The sequence below is a fragment of the Alligator sinensis genome, unplaced genomic scaffold (assembly GCF_000455745.1).
Source record: "Alligator sinensis unplaced genomic scaffold, ASM45574v1 scaffold372_1, whole genome shotgun sequence".
Taxonomy (NCBI): Eukaryota; Metazoa; Chordata; order Crocodylia; family Alligatoridae; genus Alligator; species Alligator sinensis.
The window spans coordinates 856885-881823 of NW_005842387.1; the positions used below are offsets into that span (position 1 = coordinate 856885).

At 39.2% G+C, this 24939-nt stretch overlaps 1 protein-coding gene across 8 annotated transcripts in view; it reads left to right on the top strand.

The window, feature by feature from the left end:
- INO80D (INO80 complex subunit D) overlaps positions 1 to 24939 on the top strand; it is a 47433-nt gene that overhangs the window by 514 nt on the left and 21980 nt on the right. Inside the window, exons 2-8 of one of the 8 annotated variants that reach the window (XM_025211036.1) lie at positions 249 to 369; positions 4564 to 4630; positions 5915 to 7645; positions 8240 to 8334; positions 8426 to 8672; positions 14565 to 15316; positions 18974 to 19082. In XM_025211036.1, coding sequence (XP_025066821.1) covers positions 8455 to 8672; positions 14565 to 15316; positions 18974 to 19082 — 1079 coding nt within the window. In that variant the 5' untranslated portion in view covers positions 249 to 369; positions 4564 to 4630; positions 5915 to 7645; positions 8240 to 8334; positions 8426 to 8454. Of the gene's footprint in view, positions 1 to 19; positions 370 to 4563; positions 4631 to 5914; positions 7646 to 8239; positions 8335 to 8425; positions 8673 to 14564; positions 15317 to 18973; positions 19083 to 24939 lie in introns of those variants that run through there. The other 7 variants (XM_025211037.1, XM_025211034.1, XM_025211035.1 and 4 more) reach the window with 7 other exon arrangements.

Consider the following 24939-nt stretch of genomic DNA (forward strand, 5'->3'; position numbering starts at 1 on the left):
CGCCCCGCGGCCTGGGCCGGGCTCGGGGCCAGGCAGAGCTTCCCCTCGGCGCGGGAGGGGGCCGTGCAGCGCTTCGCCCCCTGGGGTACCCCCCTCCCGGGTGTGGGGATTTGGCCTTGGGCTTGTCTCGTTTCAGCCACAACTGAGCAGGTGGGCAGGGCAGCTTTGTGGCCCCAACCTGTCCAGTCCCTTGACGGCGGTAGTCCCCCCCCCCAGTCAGGGCTGCTCTCAGCGCTTCCCTTTTGCAGGGTCGCTGCGCCTTCCCCGCCAACTTCGTGACTTGTGGAGAGCCTCCCAGGTGCTGTCATTGATCGCTGGCGGGCTGACACGTGCCGCGTGTCTGGAGCTGACCCCAGAGCTGTGAGCGGGGTGGGTATGGGGGCCAGGCACCTTTATGCGGGACACACTTATTTCTCCCCTCTCTCCTGCTCAATGCTATGGCTAACTTGGCAGCGCTGAGTGTTTCCAGGATTAGGTCCTTCGTTGGTGCCTTTAAAAATAAATAAATAAATAAAAAATAAATAAATAAGAGGGAAGAGGAAAGAGCTTTCTACAGAGCCCCTTTAATCAGCAACAGACCCAGGTTACTGTCCAACTTGGACCCTGACCCTGTGGTCTGATCCTGATGACAGGCCCACAGACTGTGACATCTGACCGGTTGGCCTCTGTGGAGTCACTGCAGCTGTGCGAGGGTGCAGGTGTCTGCCCCCAGGATCAGGGCCTCAGACAGCAGGTTTCCAAGTGATTTGTGATGGCAAGTAATCTGGTTAAGGTGCATCTAATTCCTAGGTAGGACTTCTTTTTTATAATGCTAGTGCCCAAAATGAAAGGATATTTTCCTAGGAGGAAGTGTGCTGGTCATAATTGTGAAGAGGGTCCACTGTCAAACTGATACATCTGCTGCAGCATAGGTGACTTGGCTTTGCGTAGGTGAAGCGGTTATAGATACTACTCACTTGCACAAATGCACTTTAAAAATATTTCAGCTTAAGAACATTCATTGCCCTGTACAAATAATGATGAAGCATTTTTAGAAGCAACAGCATGCTTGACTTCGAGACTGATCGTTCCATTTTCTGCTTTCAAAATACCTAGTTACAGTTAGTTCTGATTTTGTTACTTAGCAACACATGATAAATTTGTATTTTTCCCCATTGTGGGCACTTCCTGACAGTTGATATGTCATTTGTTTTAATTTGCGGTGTTGTAAATTTAGGGCATAGTGTCGTACCCGGGGCTCAGCTATCCTGTGTTTGAGCAGTAGCATTTAATGATGAGACTTTGCTGGCCAAACATTACAGATTGGCATTCCAGCTTCAAAGCACTCTTACACTGTGCAAAGTTGGCAATGGGAGGCCGATGGGGTAACTGTGACTTTTTGTCAGAGCTTTGAACTGAGAGGCCCTTCAAGTGATTTCTCTTTACTCAAAATTTATATTGGTTCTATTTTGTCTTGGGGGAAAATGTAGAAATTAACTTCATTAGGAAAACAGTCCATAGTGTCTCTAGCATTATTAATTTTTGGTGTTTCACTGTTGTCATGGCAAACAAAAAAATTGCGTCCTGATCCTACAGAAATTTATGCAAATACTTACCTTTGCATATTTTGTGGCATATCCTTATTTGCTACAAATTGCTGTAATTCCATAATGACACTGTGAGTGTACAACCATTCAGACTCTGTTCTGAGTAGCCTCATTCACTTATTTTATACTGATATTTTTTAGTCGATGGGCTTCTTGCAACATGTAAAGATAAGCACAAATTTATGTCTTTGCATCATTAGAACTGAAAGCATATTCTTTCTGTTAAATGTTTTATGCATATTTAAAATTTAATTATTTGAAAATAAGTATTATTACTGTTCATAAACTTATTACCACTTCCATATCATGGTTGTTTTAGAAAAACATGCAGGAACGCGTCTAAAAGTGGCTAACGTGTTTTCAAATTGGATAGGTTCAAGGCCTAAAAGAAGCCTTTCAAGAGAGCATGTTCTAGGTTTTCAGAGATTTTTCACAGTCTATCTTTAGTCTCAGTTTTCTCACTATATTCTAGTTTTGCTATTTATAGTCTATCGCTAGGATAACTTTTATTTACTTATTTTTGCAATAAAAGATTACACTTAATGCTGCTTCTGAGGCCCTTTATCCTGCAACCTGATTGCACTGGTAGACTAGTCCCATTGAAATCAGCGAGATTGCTGCAGGCATGAGAGTCTGCCTTTGAGGATCTGATTGTCGGATGAGGGCCTTAACATTTACTTTAAATACCGAAGCTGGTATTAATACTGCTTCAGAAGACATACAGCCTGTCTTGGAGTCTAATACACATGAGCAGTCCTAACGTAGGTGAATAATCTCATCAAAGTCGAGGGGAATACTCCCATCAATAAAGTTTCAAATATCAGACCCTCTTCCTGTGCACAGCTCTAAGTGATCACTGGTATTTCATTTTGGGTACCTTTGTACTGTTTGTCAAATAATGGGAGCTGTTAGAATTAAAATTCACACTTCTGTGCATTTCCCAAAGGAGAGTATATAGAAGAATCTATTCAGTTTTTGATCGAAAACATGTATGTTAAGTAGATCTCTTTGATTTTGCTTCTTAAACCCCATTGTAATCTAAGCACATTATCAACAAGAATAATGGCTTATTTTAGGTCAGTACTGTACAGATCATTACTGACCTAAAATGTACCATTTTCTCCCTTTCAGCCTTTTAACATAGTGAATATTTTAGTTCCATGCAGTCATCTTTCTACAGACTTGGAGCCAGAACAGTTCTGTGAAGACAGAATGAGGACGGTGTTGCCACTTCTAGCTTAGGTAGATTTTAATGTATGAGAAAATAGTCAAATATAGATTTACAGATGGTAATTAAAGAGAAATGCTGCTGAGACTAAATTAACATTTCTGAAATCTGAAAGTCAGCATTGAAAACTGCCATGTAAAACTTGAATCACCTGTCTTCTAAAATGTTCAGCATGCAGTGTTAAATCCTTTTTTTTTAAAAAGATGAAGGCAGTTTTTTTGGCCAATACTTTTCTATATCAGCAGTGGTAATGCCATTGTATGAGGAACTGTGTGTGTTTGTGTTTGGTCAGTCACTGGTGTATCCTTGTATACCCATCCTGCACATGGGTTTTTAGTGCACGCTTGTACTTGCATGGCACACTGTTGGTATCGCTTAGAATTTTCAAAGGGTTTTCGGCATAGGGTTTCTACAAATACTTTTTGCTTTCCATAGTTCCCCACATTCTACTATACATCTCTTTGAAGTCTATTTTGTTTTGCTGTTGTTTCCCGAATTGTTAGTGTATTTTGTTTGTAGTTGAGTTCTTAACCAAACTAAAATTTTGATTAGCTTATGGCTATATAGTAGTGATGGTGATCACAGCAAGGTGTGGTGTGCCCTTTCTCAGTGAAACACAAAACTTTTTAAAGGGGGATTAAATGGCTCAAGAATGGAACCTTTCAATGCAGCTGACTACACCACCCCACTAGCAGGTAGTGAAAGCTATTAATGAGGGTGGAGATGGCTCTTAAGTGTCTGTTCTTTGTGATGGGTTCCGTGGTCTCCATCCAGCTCTGAGTGGGCTGATGTCCCCCTCAAGCAAACCATGGCCAATGTTGTCATAGTTCTTGTCTGTCTTAGCAGCGAGGCCAAAGATGGAATGAGAGTAAAAGGTGAACCTGTCATTCTTGGAGGTGGGCTATCCAGGTCAGGCCTGTGGAAAAACAGGGGGAGCCAGCATGACAATCATCCACTCTATGCTTGCTCTGTGAATGCATAGAGAACTTTAGTGTCTATAGCCTATAAGTTGCTACCTTTTCAGAACACGTATATGGACAAGGCAGCACGTCTGTCAGATGCTATGTATGCAGTCAGGGGAGCAGTGCCTTAACTCCACGCTAAGCATTAAAAAATACCAAACAATAGAACTGAGGCATCTTTAATGATGACAAGTATTTGGATGCTATGCTGTGACCCTTTAAGCTCAGTCCTCATAATTATACATCTTTAAAGCACAGACAGATAATTGCAATACAATTTACAATGCACTTGAGGATTCCATTCCTTAAAAGTGCCTCATGCATGTAGAATTTCAGGCTCCAAGCATACATTTTAAAATGTAACTAATCCATGTGAATTAAAGTATTATTATATTTGCAATGCAAGTGTCTTCTCAGATTTTTTGTGTGCTTAAAATCTCATGGGCTCTCCAGCTATGACCAGCAACCAATTTCCACTGTAGCCTAGAATACACGTCATGTACCAAGTTCCTACCTAACCTAAAGTTAATGCTTGATTTGATTTTACATGCAGGAATTCCTATACTATGGGATTGTGCCACAGAACTGTTTTGCCATGTGTCCAACCCATCTTTACCACATATCCCATTATGAAATCAAGTTCTTTGTCTTTCACCTGCCCAGACAGAATTTTTACCAGAAAAACAGGTTTTATCTTCTGTTCATTCCTTCAGAAGGAGAAAGAAAGGAAATGTTATGACCCTAAATTTCAAACATTACTACTATTTCACTGACACTTGTTTTCTAGGCCCTCGTCTGAACTTCTCCTTGGTACTTCTGACTAAATCCTCACTGATAATGATGATCACAAAGAGGTATGGTGTGACTTCTCTTAGTAAAATAGAAAACTTCTTAAGAAGCATTACACTGTCTGTAAATGTTTCTAAATACATGGCCCTGGACATTTCATATGTAGACCTGCCTTTTACCTAGCTAAGTAACCAGTTTGTATGGACACATGGGATAATTGCAGCACAAATTCTGAATGTGATTAGAATTTGTGTGAAGACTCATTCTGAGGAACAGATCTGAACCCCAGGTCAAGTTTCAGGCTGTTTCGTGCCCTGGAATTTTTGTTGCAGAGTACAGCATCTTAAGCCTTTGACTTTCCAGAGGAAGTCCACATTTTCAGTTTTCATCTATTACTGAATCCTATGGGGCAAAAATAATCTCTCTCCCGCCCACTAGTTAACAAACTGTAGTTTCAGTTCTTTTCAGATAAGCTACTTGTGCTTATTACAATGTTTAGAGCTGCTTACTAATTTAGTGGCAAGAAAGCACTCTTGCTCTTACTTTCTGTCTTGCATTCTCTCTTTTATTTAAAGAACATACATTTCATTTAGAATAAATTGCTAGTTTAATGTCAGATCAGAATCAAAAGATGGAAAGGTCTTACAGTTTTGCAGATGTTAGGATAGTGAAAACAAAAAGTGTTTTTTGATGCAGTATAGCATTGTGTTAGTATAGGCCTTGATCTTGCCATTACTAAATCCCTGCACAGCCCAGTGACTTCACTGGGGCTCTCTGCAGGCACATGGGATAGTTCAGACAGATCTGAATTGATGCAGTGGACAAGTGCTATAGTTTTATGTAATCAATAGATTTGAAAGGTTTTTTGCTCGTTGCTGTAGAGTCATAGTAGTAGTAATAGTAGTAGTAGATGCTGACTTCCCATTTGGCAGATTTTTTCACATGATTATGTTGCATTCATGAGTTTGCTCTGGTGCACAGGCACATAATCTAGGTTCAGGCTCACTAATTCTTCCTAAAGACCTATTGATTTATATTCATTTATATATATTTTATAGTTCTATTTTACATGACCTCATAATTGCGTAGTGTCTTATAGTTGAAGTAAAAGGATCTTGAAGAGCTAACATTTTCAGTTAAACCAAGAAATCCAACTAGTTTAAGAATGGACCATGAAGAAAAGTGGTAGGGAAGTAGCTTTGTGGAGTAGGGGAAGGGAATACAACTCAGGGAAATGGTGGCTTTCCTACAGAAAGCCAATCTTGGAACACTGACTACTGAATATTTTTTGTTGGTTTTAAATAACTTTTTTTTTTTGTTTTGTGCCTCATCTTTGAAAATCTTCATAGAAGAAATGTGTTAGGAGGGATGTAAAGGAAGAGGAGGTGGGTGACCAGTAGAAGACTATTCAAGGTGTAAAAGCAGCAGCTTGAAAGAAGGCATAAAGACATGAATAAGAGAAGAAAACAAAGGGAAAGGTTAGGCAACTGACTGTCCTCCTCAGATGAAGCCTGGAAGGACAGGTGAATCTTTCAACTTGTCCTGAATGTCGCCAGCTCCAAGCTCTGGCTAATCGAGGAAGGAAGCAGCTCCAGAGCAAAAGACCTGCAATTAGCCTCATTTATTTATTTATTTTTTAAATACATAATAGTTCATTCAAACACCTCAGTTTATTTTAGGTGCTGTAGTAATAGATGAAGTAATCTTTTATATAATGGGACCCAGGCCATTTACAAGCCCTAAGGGCAAATCCAAATAAAACCTGAAACATCTTACTTTAGCTCTCAGTTACATTGTGCAGGGATGTATTGTGCAGATTGCTTTTGAATTTTTACAGTACTTGGTGCATTCAGAGAAATTAGAGGACATGATTACTAGTTTGGGATACTAGTATAGATAATTACTGAGGTGGTTTTTATGATAAGATGTTAATCCTTTATTGTGCCTTCGTGTTCTGGTGCAAATTGAGTCCTGAAGTGCTATATGTAAGTGAATGTATGAAATTGTTCTCCAGAAAGTGTTCTGGTGTAAAGGTTTTCTAGGCATATGTTGGGAGGGTCCTCATTACTTACGGATGAGTTATGCAGATCACCCCAAGCTTGTCAATAAACACTTCACAGGGCATGGCCCCATCATGTATTCTGTGGGCCACAAATGTTGTATCAGAGGTGTTAAAGATATGGCTTGTGGGCCAGATTTTGCCTGCAGAGCTGTTTCACCCAGCCCGCAGGGGGTCCTTGATGGGCTGCAAATTCAAGGGTAGGGCAAGCGTGACAGGACCCACCACTGACTTTCCAGCTAGAGCCCTTGATTTGATGTATGTTGGCAGAGGGGAAGGTGAGTGTGTGTGGCATAAGAGATGGCAGAACTAGTAAATTGAAACACTCCCCTAAATGGCCATCTAATAGTTTCTGTGGGCCCCAAATGTCACAGTACTGGGTGTTTTCTTGAATGCTGGGAGTGAAGTCTTGACCCTCTTGGGAGCCCTGCTGGGAAGCTGGGAGTCTTCCCCTTTCCTATGCTGTCAAGCTACTCTTCAAGCCCTTTTGGTGTATGGGTAATAAAGTTATGGCACTTCCACTTATTTTGTGGCCTAGGGTGGAATCTGAGCCTCAGGCAGGAATGCAGTACTTGCAGTAGGAAGGCGAAGGAAGCCTTTTTCTGCCAGATTGTTTGAAACTCCTCTGGGGGTTGTAATACTAAAATGTTTCCTGGGGAAACATAGTGGGGAGAAGATAGGTCAGGTGGTCATGGATATATGATAAATTACGAAGGCAGGCATCAGATGTATCGCACGTGTATCATCACCTCGATATGTATTGTGCAGGTATAATGTACAAAAAGAACTTAACTTGAAACGGAACATGCCAAACTCACAAGACTGTATTTCAGTACTTTAGGGTTGTTCGTTTGGTTAATAGTTACCTCTGTCAGTTCAAACAGCCTTGCATAGTCTACATTTAGCATTAGAAAAGCAGCTGCATAATGTGTGTACAGCTAAACTTAATTAAAAGCTACTCTGGAAAAGAAAGAACGGATTGCCAAAGACTCCAGAGTGGTGGGGAACCAGAAACGAGAAGGTAACTTATGATTTCATTCTTTTAATATACCTTAGCAACCACTATATTTAAAGAAAAAACAGAATTTCTTGATACAGCTAAGGGGTGAAGTGCTGGAAGTCACCGGAAATTCTGCCATTGACTTCAGTAGAGCCAGGATTTCACCCTGTAAGTGTAACAAAATAGGTCACCTTCTGAAGAATCCCATTGGCCTTTGGGAAGTAGCTGCTTGTTGATTCTTGCTGGGTCTGGGGGCAACTAGAGGCTCTGAAAACCATGTACCAAATGTGGTACAAGTATCTAGAATACAAGCTTACCTGCGCTGAGTGGTAAAATTCAATTCTTATGCAGTGGGGTTATTACCTTCCAAAAGGCGAAGACCTTCTCAGGGTTATTCTAACCAAGGTATTCCTTTGAATACATCCGTGCAAAATTTTGGTTTAGTTGATATGTCTCCATTCCAGTTAATGATTGAACTTGGATTACCTAATCGATCCAGCTTGTTGCATCTGAGCCCCATGCTGAGAGGCAATATTCAACGCTTTTCTTATTAAACAAAATGGTCCTGTCTGTTTTAATCTTGACTGACTTGGACCTCTTTGATATTTCTCTTAGACAATCTGCTTCAACTTGATTCGTCGTCATTCCAGGATAGTGGTGTCCTTGGGGTCTCTCCTAATATTGATATGGTACAGAAGATTTAAAATCAGGTACTGTTTTGGGCTGCTCTCCCACAAAAGCAAAATCTAGAATTTAATGCATTTTGTGTGTGTGATTTATCTTTATTTTTGGTTCTTTCAGCTGATGTTCACAAGGAATAGAGTCACGTGATGTATGAAGGCAAACACATACACTTCTCTGAGGTTGACAATAAGCCCTTGTGCTCATACAGCCCCAAACTGTGTAAGCAGAGGCGACTTAACGGCTACGCCTTCTGTATCAGACACGTTCTGGAGGATAAGACTGCCCCCTTCAAGCAATGTGAATATGTGGCCAAGTATAACAGCCAACGCTGCACCAATCCCATCCCCAAATCTGAGGACCGTAGGTGAGTGATGTTGGCCCTCAGCAAATTGGAAAAAGATTCAGCTAGTTTGGATACAGGTGTGGCATTTCTGTTTAGGGAGAAATAGATCAAGTAGATTGAATAGCAGCATGTTTGTGAAGGGTTTTAATTTTAAGGCCAGTATGCTTTTTTTTAACTTATACAATATATTTGCAAGCCGCCTTATTGTTTTTACTCAATTTCACTGTAAGATACATGAATCAAACTTGAACCAAGTGTAATATTGTCTCTTCTTCATTTGTTTAGCCACTGATGCTACATGTGAACTGATGCTTTTAAAAGTTTCATTTTCCTGAAGAAGCTGCATGGAAATCTGGTTTTGACAGGATAGGCAAAATGTGGTGCTGGGAGAATACATGGGCTTCTAGGAAGAGTTTGGGGATCAGTGGCCTCAGGGCAGTTCAGCACTCTTGATCCAAATATGTACTCATATAATGCCTATCACTGTAGTATCAAAGTACCTCACCTGTTTAATAAACACGTCTTCATAGCAGCCCTGTGACATAGGAAGTCTCATGGAAGTGTCATCAGCACCTTACAGAGGGGTTATTGGAGCACAGGAATTATATGACATGCCAAAGGCTGCATTGAAAGCCTGTGGCAAAAGTGAAATTAAATCTCCTAAATCCTAACTTGGGGCCATAGATACAAAATTATTCTTCCTCACCCCTTAAGACTGTGATAGACATTGACATTATTGTGACATTGAGCAAAAAGAAGAGGAGAATTAGGCCATAATTTCCATATGTTCCCACTGACTTGCATTCATTTAAATTGTGGTCAGGAATGCAGCTAGCTTCTAATCTTAGTTTCCACTACTTTAATTTTCAAGAGAGCCAATGCCACACTTTTTACCACAAGTCTGGTATTTCATCTTTTGAAATGAAGTGTTTGGTTAAATATCTGAGACTGGGCTTTGTCCCATGGAAACCATAGGATTTTTAAACTAAAAAGTAAACAAAATATGCCAAAAAAAAGACGGATTGCTGTTCACTGACCTTTCACATTATTAGATGCCATTCACTAACCTTTCACATTATTAGCAATGTTCCCACTGTGCCCTACCTATAAGTTCCTTCTCAGTTCACAGCTCCCTCTCTTATCTGAAATAGCTGGGATTGGGCTCTAAATTAACTTGCACTTCACCTGCCATTTTAGCTGAGGAGACTGATGAAGTGAGAAGAAAACTTGAATGTTTGTCAAAAGGTGTAGAGCAAATTCTCAAATGGCACTGTCTGAATAACTTGAAGTCATGACCTGACAGTCATTGACTGGTTCTTTGCTACTGTACAGTAGAAACTGTTTGGAGGTTAGCTAACAGAAAAATAACCCTGGACATTGTCTGATCAAAAGTTACGCTGCTATTTCAGAGGCAAGAACTAACTGGACAACAGGTCCTGGCCATGCTCTAGTCATACTTCAAAAAATAAATAAATTTTTAAAAAGGCAAAAAAAACAACAACAAACTCTTCACAAAAAACTTAGTGAGGGTTCCCAGATCTCATATGTCCCCATGAAATTTGAGATTGCTTTATAAAGTACAAAGCCAATTCATTGTGTAAAATGAAACAATCAAATGTGTACAGTATAATGTGGTGGTAGCTTCTGGAGGGCATTGTTTTAGAATAATTAAAGTGCATGTCAAGCATCACATTACAGTACTCGAAGAGGACAGCAGGTGTGTCAAGGAGGGAATAAACCTTTAATCTCAAATGAGAAAATGGGATAGGTTGGAATTAATACTTTCAAATATGGCTTCTCAGAAGGGATTTTACAGTTAAACAATAGAATTTCACAGGTTTCTAGTAAGTTTGAACCAGATACAAACCATATTTTTGGTAGGCATGTCTGTCTCTCTTTTTTGGAGAGATTTTTCACTGTCTGTTCACTGTAAATCTGTTTAGCCATTTCTGGAGTCCTCATTTGCAGCCTTTAATTTTCTAACTTTACTTTATCTGTCATAGTACAGTCTAACTTTCATTATACAATGTTAGGTCCAAAAAGGTGCAGGATCAAAAGGAAACCATATCAGTTTTTGATTAGTGGGCGCATCTACACAAGACATTTACTGCACAGTTGACTAATTAACTGCAGTAAACGTCTCAACATCTGTGTGTGCACCTCTGTTAGGGCGCATGAAAGTAATAAACTCTGCAGCAGGGTAGTACTTGTAAATACAAGTACTACCTTGCTGTGGAGTTTTTTCAGTGAATGTGTAGACACCAGTCCAGCTGGCTGGGGCATGAGGGTGCTTCAATGCGGGGATTGCCCCAGCCAGTCCCTCCACAGCACATTGAGCCTAGTTGGAGCAGCCCTAGGCTGGCAGGCTGACCCCCTGGGCCTCCTGCCAGCTGGGGCTGCTGCAACCTGGCTCAGTGTGCTATGGTTCGAGTGCATGTTTAAATGGCATGCTTGGGAGCTTCCCAGGAGTAATAAACAATAAGCTCTGCAGTTTATTGCTGCACATTAATGGCATGTGTAGATATGCTCAGTGCCATTGCCATCCTTTTTCATTTTTAAGTTTTAAAAATTATAACAGAAGGGGGCAAATACATTTGTATGCCAAGAGCCTACAAGAGAGAATGTTTCCCTGACCCTGAAGTATGGAGTCAGATGCTACCAACCACAAATTTGGTTAATGTTCCTTTAACTTGTCAATATTCCTTGTTAACTATTCATTTTCTACAAATCAAATCTATGATTAGTGCATGACTTAATGACCTTACTAGAAATCTATTCTTATTCAGTGTACTCTGTAAATTATATATGTTTTATATTTAGAATGTATGAGCCCCAATTTTTTTCCTGTCCAGTTACTATAAAAAGATAATGAAACTCAATTTTGTTTTTTTTAATTACGGTGTTACACTTTAGCTAGATTAGACTCACCATTTTACCTCTTAAGTCTCTTCTTTAAAGATGTAATTAATCCATATTTGTCAGTGTTTTCTGGTTGTAAGTCCCTCATTTTCCACTTTATCCCATTTATTGACATGAATGATATTTTCTGAATTAAGTATATCCTTCTGTAAACAAGGTGACTGGAAATTAACACTGATAAATCCTGTATGGACTAGGATAAGCAGAGTGTTTTAGGCATTAGGTGAAAAGCATGACTTGCTTTAGGCCTCTGCTCTTCAAGTCAGGTTGAACTTATCTTGTTGGAAGACAACAGAGTTTAACATCCTTTGTACACACCATGTTTGCTAGTTCTAACCAGGATCAACTCACTCCTCTTTTAGTGTGTGTTGGTCACAGTTTGCCCTGCATATACCAGACTGACATGTATTTAACAGAGGAGAGGAGACTGTTTTTGATATATGGTGTTAAATGAATCACAAGTTAAAGAATAGACTCATCCTTTTGAAGCGTGGGCATGGCCTGCATGTTGTCTAATCAGTATTTTGTGCAGTGATTACCTTGTATCTTGGACTTTTATTCAGAAGGTCTGCCTTCATAGTGACCTCTTAGCCTTTAACACTGTAGTATTATCAATTAAAATAATTTAAATGATCCAAAGCCTTTCTCTGTGCCATAACAAAAAGATACAAAGACATAAAAATAAATTATTGACACAATTGCACCAAAACATCCTGGCACTGAAAGAACCTTTAGAATTAATTAACATTTCCCCACGTTATTTGGCTTTCTTATTTAGTTTTTTCATTCCCTTCCATTTGGACAATGGAAATAGACACTAGTTTTACCTTCCAGCTGTTGTACAAGCCTTAGGCTGCAGTGTTTGGCATATGAACACCACAGGAGAATGTTAAACCAGACAAACCTCTTTCCATGGGAATAAGAAAAAACTCATGGGGACCTTTTCACTGTGATTAAGTTTTGACAGAGGTTCTGTAAATTAACTCTTAGTCTAGCAAATCACTTAAATATCTGCTTAACTTTAAGCAGGTGACCACTCTTACTGACTGCAGTGCCAGTAGTATTGATCCTTTAATATCTGTTACAGCATTTAAGAAGAGTGTTTCTCCATATGAATTCTACTAGAGTCCAGTTCTTGCATGCTGTCACAAAGACTAAGAACACTTAATCTCAGCTTTCTGCTTTCCACTCTTTAGTTACAGCATTACCCATTGTAATGTATTCATTGTATTTAGACAGTACTTTTTTAGTGTTACCATTTCACTTGCATATTTTTTTTTAATCCAGGGATATTAAATCCATAGACCAGTAGTAATTTTATTTTGAAAAGAAATTAAGTTTCTTTGGCATGATTGACTTTTCTCAAACTCATACCAAACCACATTTAAGTAATACAAACTACTGCAACTTTTTCCCTCTGTCCTTCCCTAACTGTTTTTTATGCTATTCATAAATATTTCTGATTTTTTTTTTAATTTACATGATTAGGCGTCTAAGTCTATAATTTTCATCCTCCTTTCTTGAATTCCCCCCTTCCCTCCCCCCCATATAGTGGACTGTAGTTTGGATCCTGAAATCTGGCCCCCTTTACACAGTCAGTAGGATGTCAGTAGGATTCCTCCTCACAGGTGGGAGAGACTGCAGGTGAAGTTAGTTGAAAGATTAAGATTCAAGCCTGGACTTCCTCCCTTTTTTCCCTGACCTTAAATTTCTTTCTTTCTGTCTCTGTCTGTTAAACGTAGCCAGCCAAAAATGAATTAACTGTTCATCTGTTAAATTCCCTAATTTAGTATGTTACCTGTGGCTGTAAACTGTTATTCCCTTTGTCATTTCAGTTTCATGTCTGAGGCATAAACTTATGCTGATTTTTTTTTTTTTTAAGTAAAATTTTATTTGAAATAATTTATCTTAGAACAGCTTGAAACCTACATTTGAGCTATCACATGTGTATACATATATTCACTGCATGATTTACACAACACAGTGACAACAGGGTAGAACTTTTTAGTTTAAAATACCCAAACTTTTCTTTGCAACTACCCAGTTGTTCTTTCTGATACTTATTTAACCATAATAAAATAATATCAGTGATGTTTTTATTTTTGAAACCTTTTTTTCCCCTCAAGTGGCCAACTTCTCAAACATAAATAGTGTCCCTTCTCAGCAAAGATCTCCAAAACAAGATTATCCCATGAAAAATCCTTTTGTAATTTGGCTCCACCATAGTGTATTTACTAAAAACATGCATAGTCATTCTCTATGAAAGAACAGTTTGACAGAAGGGATAATAGCGACTCCTGTACTTTTCATTTTGGAGGTCTTAAAAAGATTCCATGTGCCAAGACTATAATAACCATGTTCGTAGTGTCAGGACTGATTATTTTATACTGTTGTGTACCAGATAGCCCTTTTGTTCACCTTAACCTGTGTCCAATTTGGATATGAGAGGTAGATTTTTAAAAAAAATTTTAAGTGGAGAGGAATGTGGCTCTCCTGTGAATGCTGAGTAGATGCACACCTTTATTATAGACTAACTGAATGTGTGTATGTATATGTGGAGCACAAGCTTTTGTGAACCCAGGTTCACTTCATCAGATGCTGTATGACCTTGGGTTCATGAAAGTTTGTATGCGCACTCTCTCTCTTCCCCTCATATGAGCGAGAGAATCTTATTTAGTTAGTCTGTAAAGATGCATACCTATCCTGCCTTTTGACTGACTTCAGACTAATACAGCTAACTGCCTCTTGTACGAATAACATACTAAGACTTTTTAAATTCTTAAAATTATAAGTTGTCATTTGTGGAAGTTCTCATTTTCTCTTGTGGGTCTGTTAAATGGACAAGGATAAGCTAATAGTCTTATTTGTGCAGTGGCAGAGGAGATGCATTTTTTGTTGTTTTGGTGGTTTCTTTTTTGTGGTTTTACAATTTTTTGTTAAGGGTGTTTATTTAAAAGAAAAGTATAAGGAACTTGCTGTTTTCACTTTTCAAAGGTACTGCAACAGCCACCTACAGGTACTTGGCTTTATACCTAAAAAGGAGAGGAAGAAAAAGAATGATCCAATAGAAGAGGTGAAGGTCAGGCACCAGATGGATACTATGGCCTTCAGTCTGACAGTGCCTACACTGGCCTTGAAGATGCCCAATGGACTGGATGGGATGTCCCTCTCTCCACCAGGGGCTAGGCTTCCTCTTCACTACCTGGAAGCAGAGTTGGACGACCCCTTTGCTTTCAATGAGGAGGATGATGACCTAAAGAAAGGGGCAACGGTGAGGAAAAAGTTGCAGAGCAAGCTGGCCCAAAACCGGCAGCGCCAGAGAGAGACAGAGATTTTAAAAATTCGTCAAGAGCACTTTAGCCCCCTTCCTGCACCTTTGCAGCAGCAGCCTCTGCAGCAGCAGCAGCACTCCCATCTGCCACCTTTGTCAGCTTCTTTAAAGCCTACAGGGCTACCGCAGGGCTTAGTCTGCAAGTCACCTCAACCTCAGAACACCAGCCTACCAATGCAGGGAGTGGCACCCACCACACACACTATAGCACAAGCAAGGCAGTTGTCTACCAAGAGACCTCTGCCTCTCCTGCCACCTGCTAGGGCTCCTGTCATGGACCCACCAAGGACTGATCGGGTCCTAATGAAAGCCACAGCCTTCTCTCCGCACTCGTTCTGCATGAGCCGGCTACAGAGACTGGTGAAACTGTGCACTCGAAAACAGCAGCTGGACACTGATCTGTTTCCCCATCTAGGTAGGCAGATAATTAAATATATCATTGCATTGTGTTTTCAAGATGTTATGACATAACATGGCTCTTTACTAACCCTGTACTTCATTCACAGATGTCACTGTAAAGTTAATTAGCACGTGCCTTTGTGAAGGGATCTCAACAGGTGCCTATTCACAACACATCTGTCTTATATCTTCTTTTTTTTATTTTTCATAACTCTGTCTAAAATTGCTGCTTGATGATTTGAGAGGCTAAGCTGAGGCGTAGCTCACTCATAGAGGTTTGGTCTTAAAAAGCCTGAATATACCTAGATGGAGCAGATAGGTGAGATTGGACAGGCAAATTTTGTAAACCCAAGTATTAAAATCACGAAATAAGGAGGCAAATGCAGCTTTGGAGGCTGTATCTTGAATTCTGTGGACCTGCAATTGATTTCGCTGGAAATTTGGGGTTTAAAAAGATTTTTTATAATGGCTGGGGACCTGACTGAGCCAGGAAAAAGCCAGCCTTGTATAGCACAGGAGAACTTCAGGAGTTGATAGTAGGTAATGAAGGTTGGGGTCTTTCCACAGTCTTGAACAGAAGCAATCCATTTTATATATGCATGCATATACACAATTTCTGGTCATTATCTAAACAGTGAATGTGTCTACACAAGGCACCTTTATGTGCAGTGGAATGTTCTACTATGCATTAGTGCATCATGGCAAAAACCGTGCTAATGCACAGTAGAATTAGTCCACTGCATGTTAAGTGTCACAAAAAAAGTTTGCCTTTGCTACTGCGCATTAGTGCAGCTACTGCACCTTTATCTAGTACCTCATATTAGAGGTACTAAATTTAATCCACAGTAGCAAAGCTGCATTAATGAATGTGTAGATGCACCCAGTTAGTACTAATTCTGTTAAGTGTTGATATATTAGGCTGATTTATTTTTTTTGTATGAATTGTTACTGACTGGCAGGAATAATTCTCTTTGAAATTTTAAGCACTCTGATATGGCTCGGGTTTTGGCTCTGCTGTGTTCATTGAGATGCATGAACCCATGAAGTCACCTTACTTTTCAGTTAAGGTCTTTCTTAGTTAAGTTTTGCAGGAGATAAAGAATTGGGCAGTGAGCAAGAGAAATAAGAGCCAGAAATGTAATGCAGTGAAAACAACCAGCAGTTTGCATAAGAATTAAAAAAAAAAAATACTTCCAATAAGTCCAGCCAGCTCTTTATACCAGCGGCAACATATTACTTAATCACAAACATCTGTAATTTTTGCTATTTCAATTAACCTTTTTTAAATTTGCTGTTAAGAGCTGCCCTTTGGCACTTGTGGAATAATTGCACTGTTTGTTCAGAAGCCAATTAGTGTCCTCCAGCATGTCTCTTAAGGGACATCATTCAGAAAGAACACTATTTGATGGTCCTCTGGATAATGTAGTTATTTTGAGGAATGAGGACTTGAATGCTACACCAAATAGGTTATAAAGCTATCTGGCCTTGTGAAGTAGTGTAAAGGTAGTGTTGCATATCCAGGGTGTTTCACATTCTGCATTAGTGGTTACTATAAAAATAACTCCTCACATTCTATTCAGTTTTAGGGAATATTGTCATCAAATTTATGCAGGTAAATTTTTAGAAATGCTGTGCGTTAACCACATGAAAATGAGCACATTAAATTATAGCATTTTATAATTGCAAATTAACGTAACATACCTAATTATGTATCAGCTGTATCATAAATCAGAAAAATACTTACTTGCAAGGTCATAAAATGGGTTATTTTTGGAGGATTTTTTTTTAATTCTGCTGCAGTAAGTTCTGGGGTTTCTATTTAAGAAAATACTTAGTCCTGAAGCTCATAGGCACAAGTATGAAGTTTGCCAAGAGAATTGTTAAAAATATACTCTTAATTTTAATCTTAAACAAAACTGCAAACTGGTGTTTATACAAACCCGGTGTAAAATGAGGATGAGGCTGAATCTGGCTTTGATTTTTCCTTGTGCTCTCTCTTTCCACTAGGAATTAAATAATTTAATATCCCAACACATGATTATTTGATAACACTGCCTCTGTTGTGCCTATGTCTTTATGTTAACACCAGTCTGGCCTCTCATTCCTCCATCAGTAAAATCAGTGTAAAATGTAAATCTTTCTTATCCTAGTTTTCTTAGGATATGCACTTAGGCCAAATTTGAATATCTAGAATTCAACACCAAGAGTAAAATTTTCAGAAGGACCTTGATGACTTAAGACTCTGGAGTTCGGTTACCATTTTTCAGCTCATAAGTCAGAGTTGTGGCTCTGAAATTATGTAGACTCTATTGAAAATGTTATTCCCAAACTGCCTTTCGGTTCTTGAATTGGTATGTTGGTGTGCTAGGTATCTGGGTTTGTATAACTGACATTAACTTCTCTTATAGAGTAATAGCAATAAAATATTCTCTTTTTTGCTCCAATCTCTGTCCCATTTTGGGGATCACATGGGGGAAGAATGAACAGTGGCCAGTTTGTAAGTGTCTGCATTCCCCCTCTTGCTAAGGACTCAGCAAGGATATGAGGCAGAGAAGGGGGTCATGTGACAAATTGCAACTGATGACAGCCACAGTTTCTGGTCTGGGATTAGAGCTGGTACTGGGGCTGCACCCATGGCTGCAAGCACAGCTCCAGGATGCCCACAGAGGGCTAAGTGTAGAGAGTGTGTGTTCCCCTCTCCTCTCCTGTCAGCCGGGGGGATGAGTAGAGCTCACTGCCCAACAAGGTGCTCCCATCACTCCCTGTCTGGAAAACCAACTTTGTCTTCCTCCAGCTAGGAGCCTGTGCACATGTCAGCCCCTAGTGCTCTTGTGTTTTTTGTAGTGATAGAAACTTCATAGCACTATAAAAATAATGTTTGCCTAAGCCCTAGGTTACTATCCCGAGCTTTCTGATAGTGAAGGCCACAGACTAAGTTGATTCTGCTCCAAAAATCACTAACTAATCTGACATTAGTTGTGTGTACTTCAGTCAGGCTGAAAGGGGGAACACACTGCTTTAAGAGTGAATAACTGTTCCTCATTCTTCTTCTTTTGCCTGGAGCCTTAACCCCTTTTTCACTGATACGTTTTTTAGGTGGCATGTGATTACATAGAATATTCCTCTGCTTTGTATAGCTGTGTGTTCTCCTCTCTCCCTGCAGCTTTCTCCTTTGGTTATGCTATTCTGCTCTTCTTTCAGTGGGGGGAGCACAGGAGTTGTAATATGAACAGAAATGAAAACAGGTTATGTGATCTATTTAGATCCAAATCCAGCATAGATAATTGTTGGACTGTCAGTTCTCAGCAGAGACTTTCCCTTTACCTGTGTCTTTAAAGAATTAGCATGTTTGGTACAGGAATACTTGCCTGCATGCATGTAAGAATGGTGGTGGTTTGGGATTTTGTTTATGGACAAAGAAGGCCAGTAAAGAAATTAAAGGCAAAACTGATGATTGAAAAATGCAGTAAGTAACCTGCTATTTGCGTGCTGTAATGAAGCTGATATCATAACTCTTCCTAGGTAATTCAGAATATTGCATAATTCATCAAACATAATTTATCCTATGTAGGACATAGAATACCATTAATAGTTATTGCCACAAATTATTTGGAAATATTGAGGACAATGGGGTCTCTCTTTATCCATCTTTCATGGTCTGTGCTGCTTTTAGGGTTAGACTGGTCTGAAGACAGTGGAGAAGAGTTGGAGGACTCAGAGCAAACTTCGCCATACCGGGTTGCATGGTCTATCCGAGAAACTCTCAGATATGAAAAACATGAGTAAGTACCTTTTTAATTGTTCAGATTGAGTGCAGTTTAATGAAGAACTTAAATATGGACTTTGCTTTAACAAGAACCAGTGGGGCTTGAACAATTGCTACATTTTTGGCTGAATCGGGGCCAGCTCTTCTTAAATCAGTAGCAGGTAAATATTTTTGGAGCTATATATGTGAGAATTGTACTCGTTTACCAGAAACAAGGTTGGCAATTGAAGGGACAGGATACGTTGCAAAATTCTGTAATACATTTGGTAAGTCCATAAACTTGATCTACTTGAGGAGGGTAATATAAACAAACAAACAAAAAACCATGTACCCCAAGAGAGTGCAGTAATAGTATTACCAACTAAATGAAGGACATAAATGTTAAACCTTCTTTTAGCAGACTTACATAGTCATTTTCATAGTGTTTTACCATTTCTTCATTTTACTTTTTTAATAAGTTTTAGTAATTTATCACTGAATTATTCTTCATTTCTGAAGACGTTGTTTTCATTTGCCCAAGACCAGTGTTTCTGAAACTGGGACACATGTACCACTGGAGGTATACAACAGACCTAAAGGATATGCAAAAGGAAGAAATGTGAGGGCAGAAAAATGGAAAGGGCAAATATAAATGGACAAAAAGGAAGAAAAATAAAAATGAAAAACAACTCTACAATATCCCTTAGGTTTGTGGAGAGCTTACGGCATAGTTGTATTGACAAAAAGTATTACATAAAATAATATACAAGAATTGCATGGGTAAACAGCACTATATCAAACCTCAGAAGGAATACACAACCAGTGATCCAGATCAAAGGAGTTGGCCTGTCTTCAATATAATTTTTCTAAAAGATCAACACACAGTTTCTTATAATTACAGCTGTTGTTTTCAGATGTCCAGAGCTAGAATGCCAGCTATTTTAATTAAGGCCATAAATCTCCAAAGATGCTCTTTCCCCAAAGAGAAGTGTACAAATTCATTGCATGTACCCACGTCTTACTGAATTCAGTAGAATGTGAGCACTGTGTTTTCCTGAATAGGAGGGTTTTCTAAATTGGGAGCATATAGTTAGATTTTTCTTTTTTTTAATGCTAACATGACTCCAAGTTCCCACATTTTCCCCTCTCGTGTTTTTGAAAGTCTGTATTCTAGAAACACAAAGTACATGGGACTGGAAGGGCCTATTGGATCATTAGTCCAGTCTTCTGCTATCGCAAATACCATGCCATGTAAACTTTTTCATAAACTTAACCTAGGTTGTAGACACGACTGTCTTTGAAAATTGAAAAATTATAATTAAGCTCCATCCAATAACCAGCAACATTACTATTTAAATTTGTTATGAAGGACATGCTGGGAGGAGTAGGTTTCTGTTGATGGCGCAGAAAAGCTAAAAATGTTGTTCAAACATTGATAATCCAGGACTGTGATCTCACGGTAGGATATAACACATCTCTGAATTAATGTCATACTAGCAGCAGAGAATGAAGGCACACCAAGCAGGGTATTGTAATTAAATTGAGGTAAAAACTGAAAGAAAGGAGTTTGAAGATATTGATAACAAAATGAAATCTCACTCTTGACTAGTTTTTTTGTTACAGCTTTTATTATATGGTTCAGTTTTAGTGCACAACTAGATATTTTTGTCATATCTAAAACCATCGCTACTCTTTCCAAAAGACGCACATGGGAAAGGTATTAATGCATTCTTAGTGCCCCTGCAAAGGTCATATTTAAAATTTCAAAATTGAAGTGCTAAGTACACCAGTTTGCAAAGAACATTACCAGTCTCTGAAGGTTATCTTCAAAGTATATTTCAAAGCTGTGATCAAAACTTAGAGGTCTAGAAATAAGTCCTGAATTCTTTCACGAAATCAAGCATCGGTGACAATCAGCAGACCAAAAAAATCTCTTTAACATTTGTCTCTAAACAATAAAAATAATTATTTTTAACTGCCACGAAAATCAGTAGCTCTTACGGGATTTCTAGACTGAAAAATAATAGCTTCACACAAGTTTACTTAAAAAATATATTTAAGCTAAAGCATTTTTTTTTTTGGTCAGATGATTAATCCTTACCATCTGGCTACTGGACAACGTGCTTTCATTTTGATTCTAGCTTTCCAGTTTGTTTCAAACCAAATGTAATTTCAGAGTCAGCACGTGTCTATCAAAGAACTTTTCCTGTGACGACTACTTTCCTTCCTAGACATTTGATCTGGCCCTTTCTTAAATTCCTGATTCTTTTTCAGCTCTCAGGGGTCATGTGCATCAGTTCTGTATTCTTTTCTTCTCAACTTTCACTGCATCTTTCCTGTTCTTTTCCAATCTTGAGTGAAAGTGCTACCTTGGATTGACATTTTCATTTCCATTTTAACATTTTGCTTACTTCAATTAAGCACTCTCTTCATTGATCATAACTGATACATTCTTGTACAGTACTTGCAGCTCTTATGCTTCAGTCAGTCTGCCTAGTTCTGCTCTTCAGCATCTCTTTTAATATTGTTTATGGATAAACATTGACACATTTGCTTGATTCCATCTTTTCAAAATTTTTCTTCTGCTTGGCAAGCTTCTGTCAAGGTTGTTATTAACTGAAACATTTTGCTGTATAGTCTGTCTGTTCCTGGAGATGTGTTAAGTTTGAATTATTCCACAGATGGGTTGGCTTATTAAAAGGACTCTGCTTTACTAATATTACAGCCATCCAAGTTAATGGCCAAAATCAACCAGCATCTCATTACTATAGTTTGCAAATGCGTTTTGGCACTAAGTTGTATAGAAATCTGTGGCTCTTCTCCCAAAACTTCAAGATTCTAAAATTATGTTACCAAAAATAGGGAAATGTGGCCCTTTTTTGTATTTAATAACAAACCTGGTAAACCTTATTCCAGAGTGGCTGCCCTGTGAACACATTAACTTTCATGGAGAGAATCAGCCATTGCTTTTAAAGGGGAAATCACACTACTTTGAACACCATTCTTAGAAAAGTTTCAACTTGTATCTAAGTGTGATATTTCTGGTAAACATCTTCCTGTTATAACAACCTGTGGTTTGATAGACAGGCACTCTGCAGTGTCCTTAACCTTTCCACTCTTTGCCTTCTGTGCTTGTGTCCCGTTTGCTGCAGTTTAGAAGAGGAAGCAATTTTCCTCTGAGCCAAGTCTGCTCTTTTTCTTATAATTCAACTCTCTCCAAACAGGAGTGAACTAAAAGCAAGTGGGCAACTTTGAGTGCCTTCATCTGGCCAGTTTGTGCGCAGTGGTTTGTATGAGAAAATTTTTTATCTTTAACTTCCAGTTAGACTTTTGAGTGATGGTATTGCCAAGCCAAGGTACTAAAAAATCTTGAGATTGCCTGTCTTGCATTCAAAAGCTTGTCTAACTCTATCCCAATTACATGGTTGGTCCAAAAAAATACTACCCTAAGAAATCTTTTCCTCCTGCATAATTTGTGGACCATCATGAGTACAACATCAAGCTTATGCTACCTCAAAGCTAATGACATTTAAAAAAAAAGATAACACCTTTGGAGTGATGTTTATTCATTTTCTGGCTTTTTAATCTTTGAGGCTCACTTGCTTAATTTGGGACTTGATATATTTACAGGACTCCAGAGTTTAAGGCTTTCAGACAAACACTAAATATTGTGAGACTTCACTGACTGTAAAATCTAGAGCAGCTCTCTAGCTGCCTATTTGGGCAGGGGAAATGCTTTGCAAGATCACTGGTTCCTGCAGAGAGAGTGGGGGGAATGCTCTTTAGGCTTATCTGAGTCCAGATTTGTCCCTTTTTATATATCAGTTAAACTGCAGATTATTTGATGCCTGGTTTTCATCTGTTTATACAGTGCAAAAAAAAAAAAATCCCACACAAGCAAACAAAGTTACTTCAAAACAAAACTCCACTTGTCAGCAAACACGATTTAATCCCTCTGTTGAAATTTAGCTAAAACTAGTGTTCAAAATAGACTTTCCCATTACAAACAGTAGGAAAAACATCATCTCTACCACAGTTAATCTGTTTGCAGTATAGAATAAACTTCTAAAAGAGTAAAATAAAAAGCTATCCAGTATCACAGAAAAATTGGAACTACCAAAAGATTTTCTTAATATTTAAGAAAGACAATAAAAATGTTATTAGTGTTCTTTCACATGCTGATTGACTTGGGGGATTGCGTAGCAATAATACACAATTAAAATGCAGCATAAATGCAGATAAAAAGTATTTTCTAAATTTTAAATTAAAAAGCACTAGAAATGGTGAAAGAGTAGGAAGGTTCTGAGGTTTCATTCTTATAACATGCAAAAGAACTGCACTGGAGTTTTCTTTTCATTTCAACAAAATATTGCTAAACTTAGCAATATAGATCTCTATAACACAGATCTCCTGTGAGGGAAGACCAGGATTCTTGGTTTCTCTGTAAAGTAAAGAACAGTGGTACAAGGGATGTTTTTTATGTGCCACGTCCGATAGCGTGACACCTGTTTCACTTTCTAAATGCTTTCCCTGTGGCTTCAGTGTGGTGGCTTTGTAAATAATTCACAATAAGTTCCTACACTAATATAGTCAATGACAAACTCCATAGAGCGACCTTTATCCTAACTTACCAGGACTGCTACATTGCAACAATTTCTCCATGGCAGATAGTCTGCCCTATTCTCCTCACTCCCCAATTTTACCCTATACAAGTGTAGTCATTAAAAATCTTCTCAGAAGTATGTATGGTGGCTAGGAAAGAGTTTCAAGTGGCATAGATAGAGGCACAGTATAAGTACACTAGAGGGGCAATCAAATCCCTGCAGTTTTCTAGCTCTTTCTATTCTGTGTGCTACCTCCTACTGGAGAGAACCTTCTTGAGGACCCCTCCCCACTCCATATTTCTTAATACTTGCTAAGAAAGAGTCCATAGTCGGAGATTCACAGTGAGATTGCATATATCAATTTCACTTCTAATCCCAAATTGTTTTAAAAGAAACTCTATATAAGAACATTTAAACACTGGGTGACAGGCTGTTTGTTAGATTAGCCAGAGTTGGTGTTCTTAAAGCTTAGGAGCTCTCTTGAAACTGCTTTCAAAATACTTTAGTTCCACAACCATGTATGACATGCTTATGGAGAATTAGCCAGCTCTAGCCTGGTTAAACAGCTCAACATAAAAAGATTAAAACAGACTGTTTGTTTGGGATTTTAATACTTCAGAGAAAATAACAGTAGATGTGATTGTGCTATTTTAAGGTCTCTTGACTAGTTGTATTGGCTTGAAAGGAAAGTCTTGAGTAGTTTTTAAAACTTGGTTGTCTCCCAGCAAATTGTAGAGTGCCACAGAAAAGCTTTCTGGCCATCTGAGCATACATGCTACCTTGTGACTTAAATTGCCTTCTAATTCAGGACTGGGCCACTTAATGAGTTTTGGTGAACTGTCGAGGCCTGCAAAGGTAACTGTGCCCCTTAATGGGTGCCCCACCCCCTGGTCACCATCTCAGGACTGGAAGTCCTGGCCCTAACTGCTGACCAGTATCACCAGAAGTCCGGCCCCTTGCCCCTGGAGATACCTGGTGCCATAGTGCGGAGTTCCCCACTGTTCCCCACAGCTTGCACATACTACTGATTGGGGCCGGGCCCCTGGCTCCATAATGCAGGACTCCCCCCAGAGGTGTGTGGTTTAGGCAGAGAACTTGGGAACTGTATGCAAGTCCCACATGATTGAGCCAGGTGGACCCTGCGCCCCTGCCACCCCGGGTCTATGCTCCTGCCACCCTGCCCTGGGTTCTTGCTGGCCCTGGCACTCCTGCAGGCCCTGCGCTTCCAATCCAGCTGCTGCTTTGCTCCCACCTGCTGCCCCGGCTGCCCACCCCCCACCCCCCCCCCTC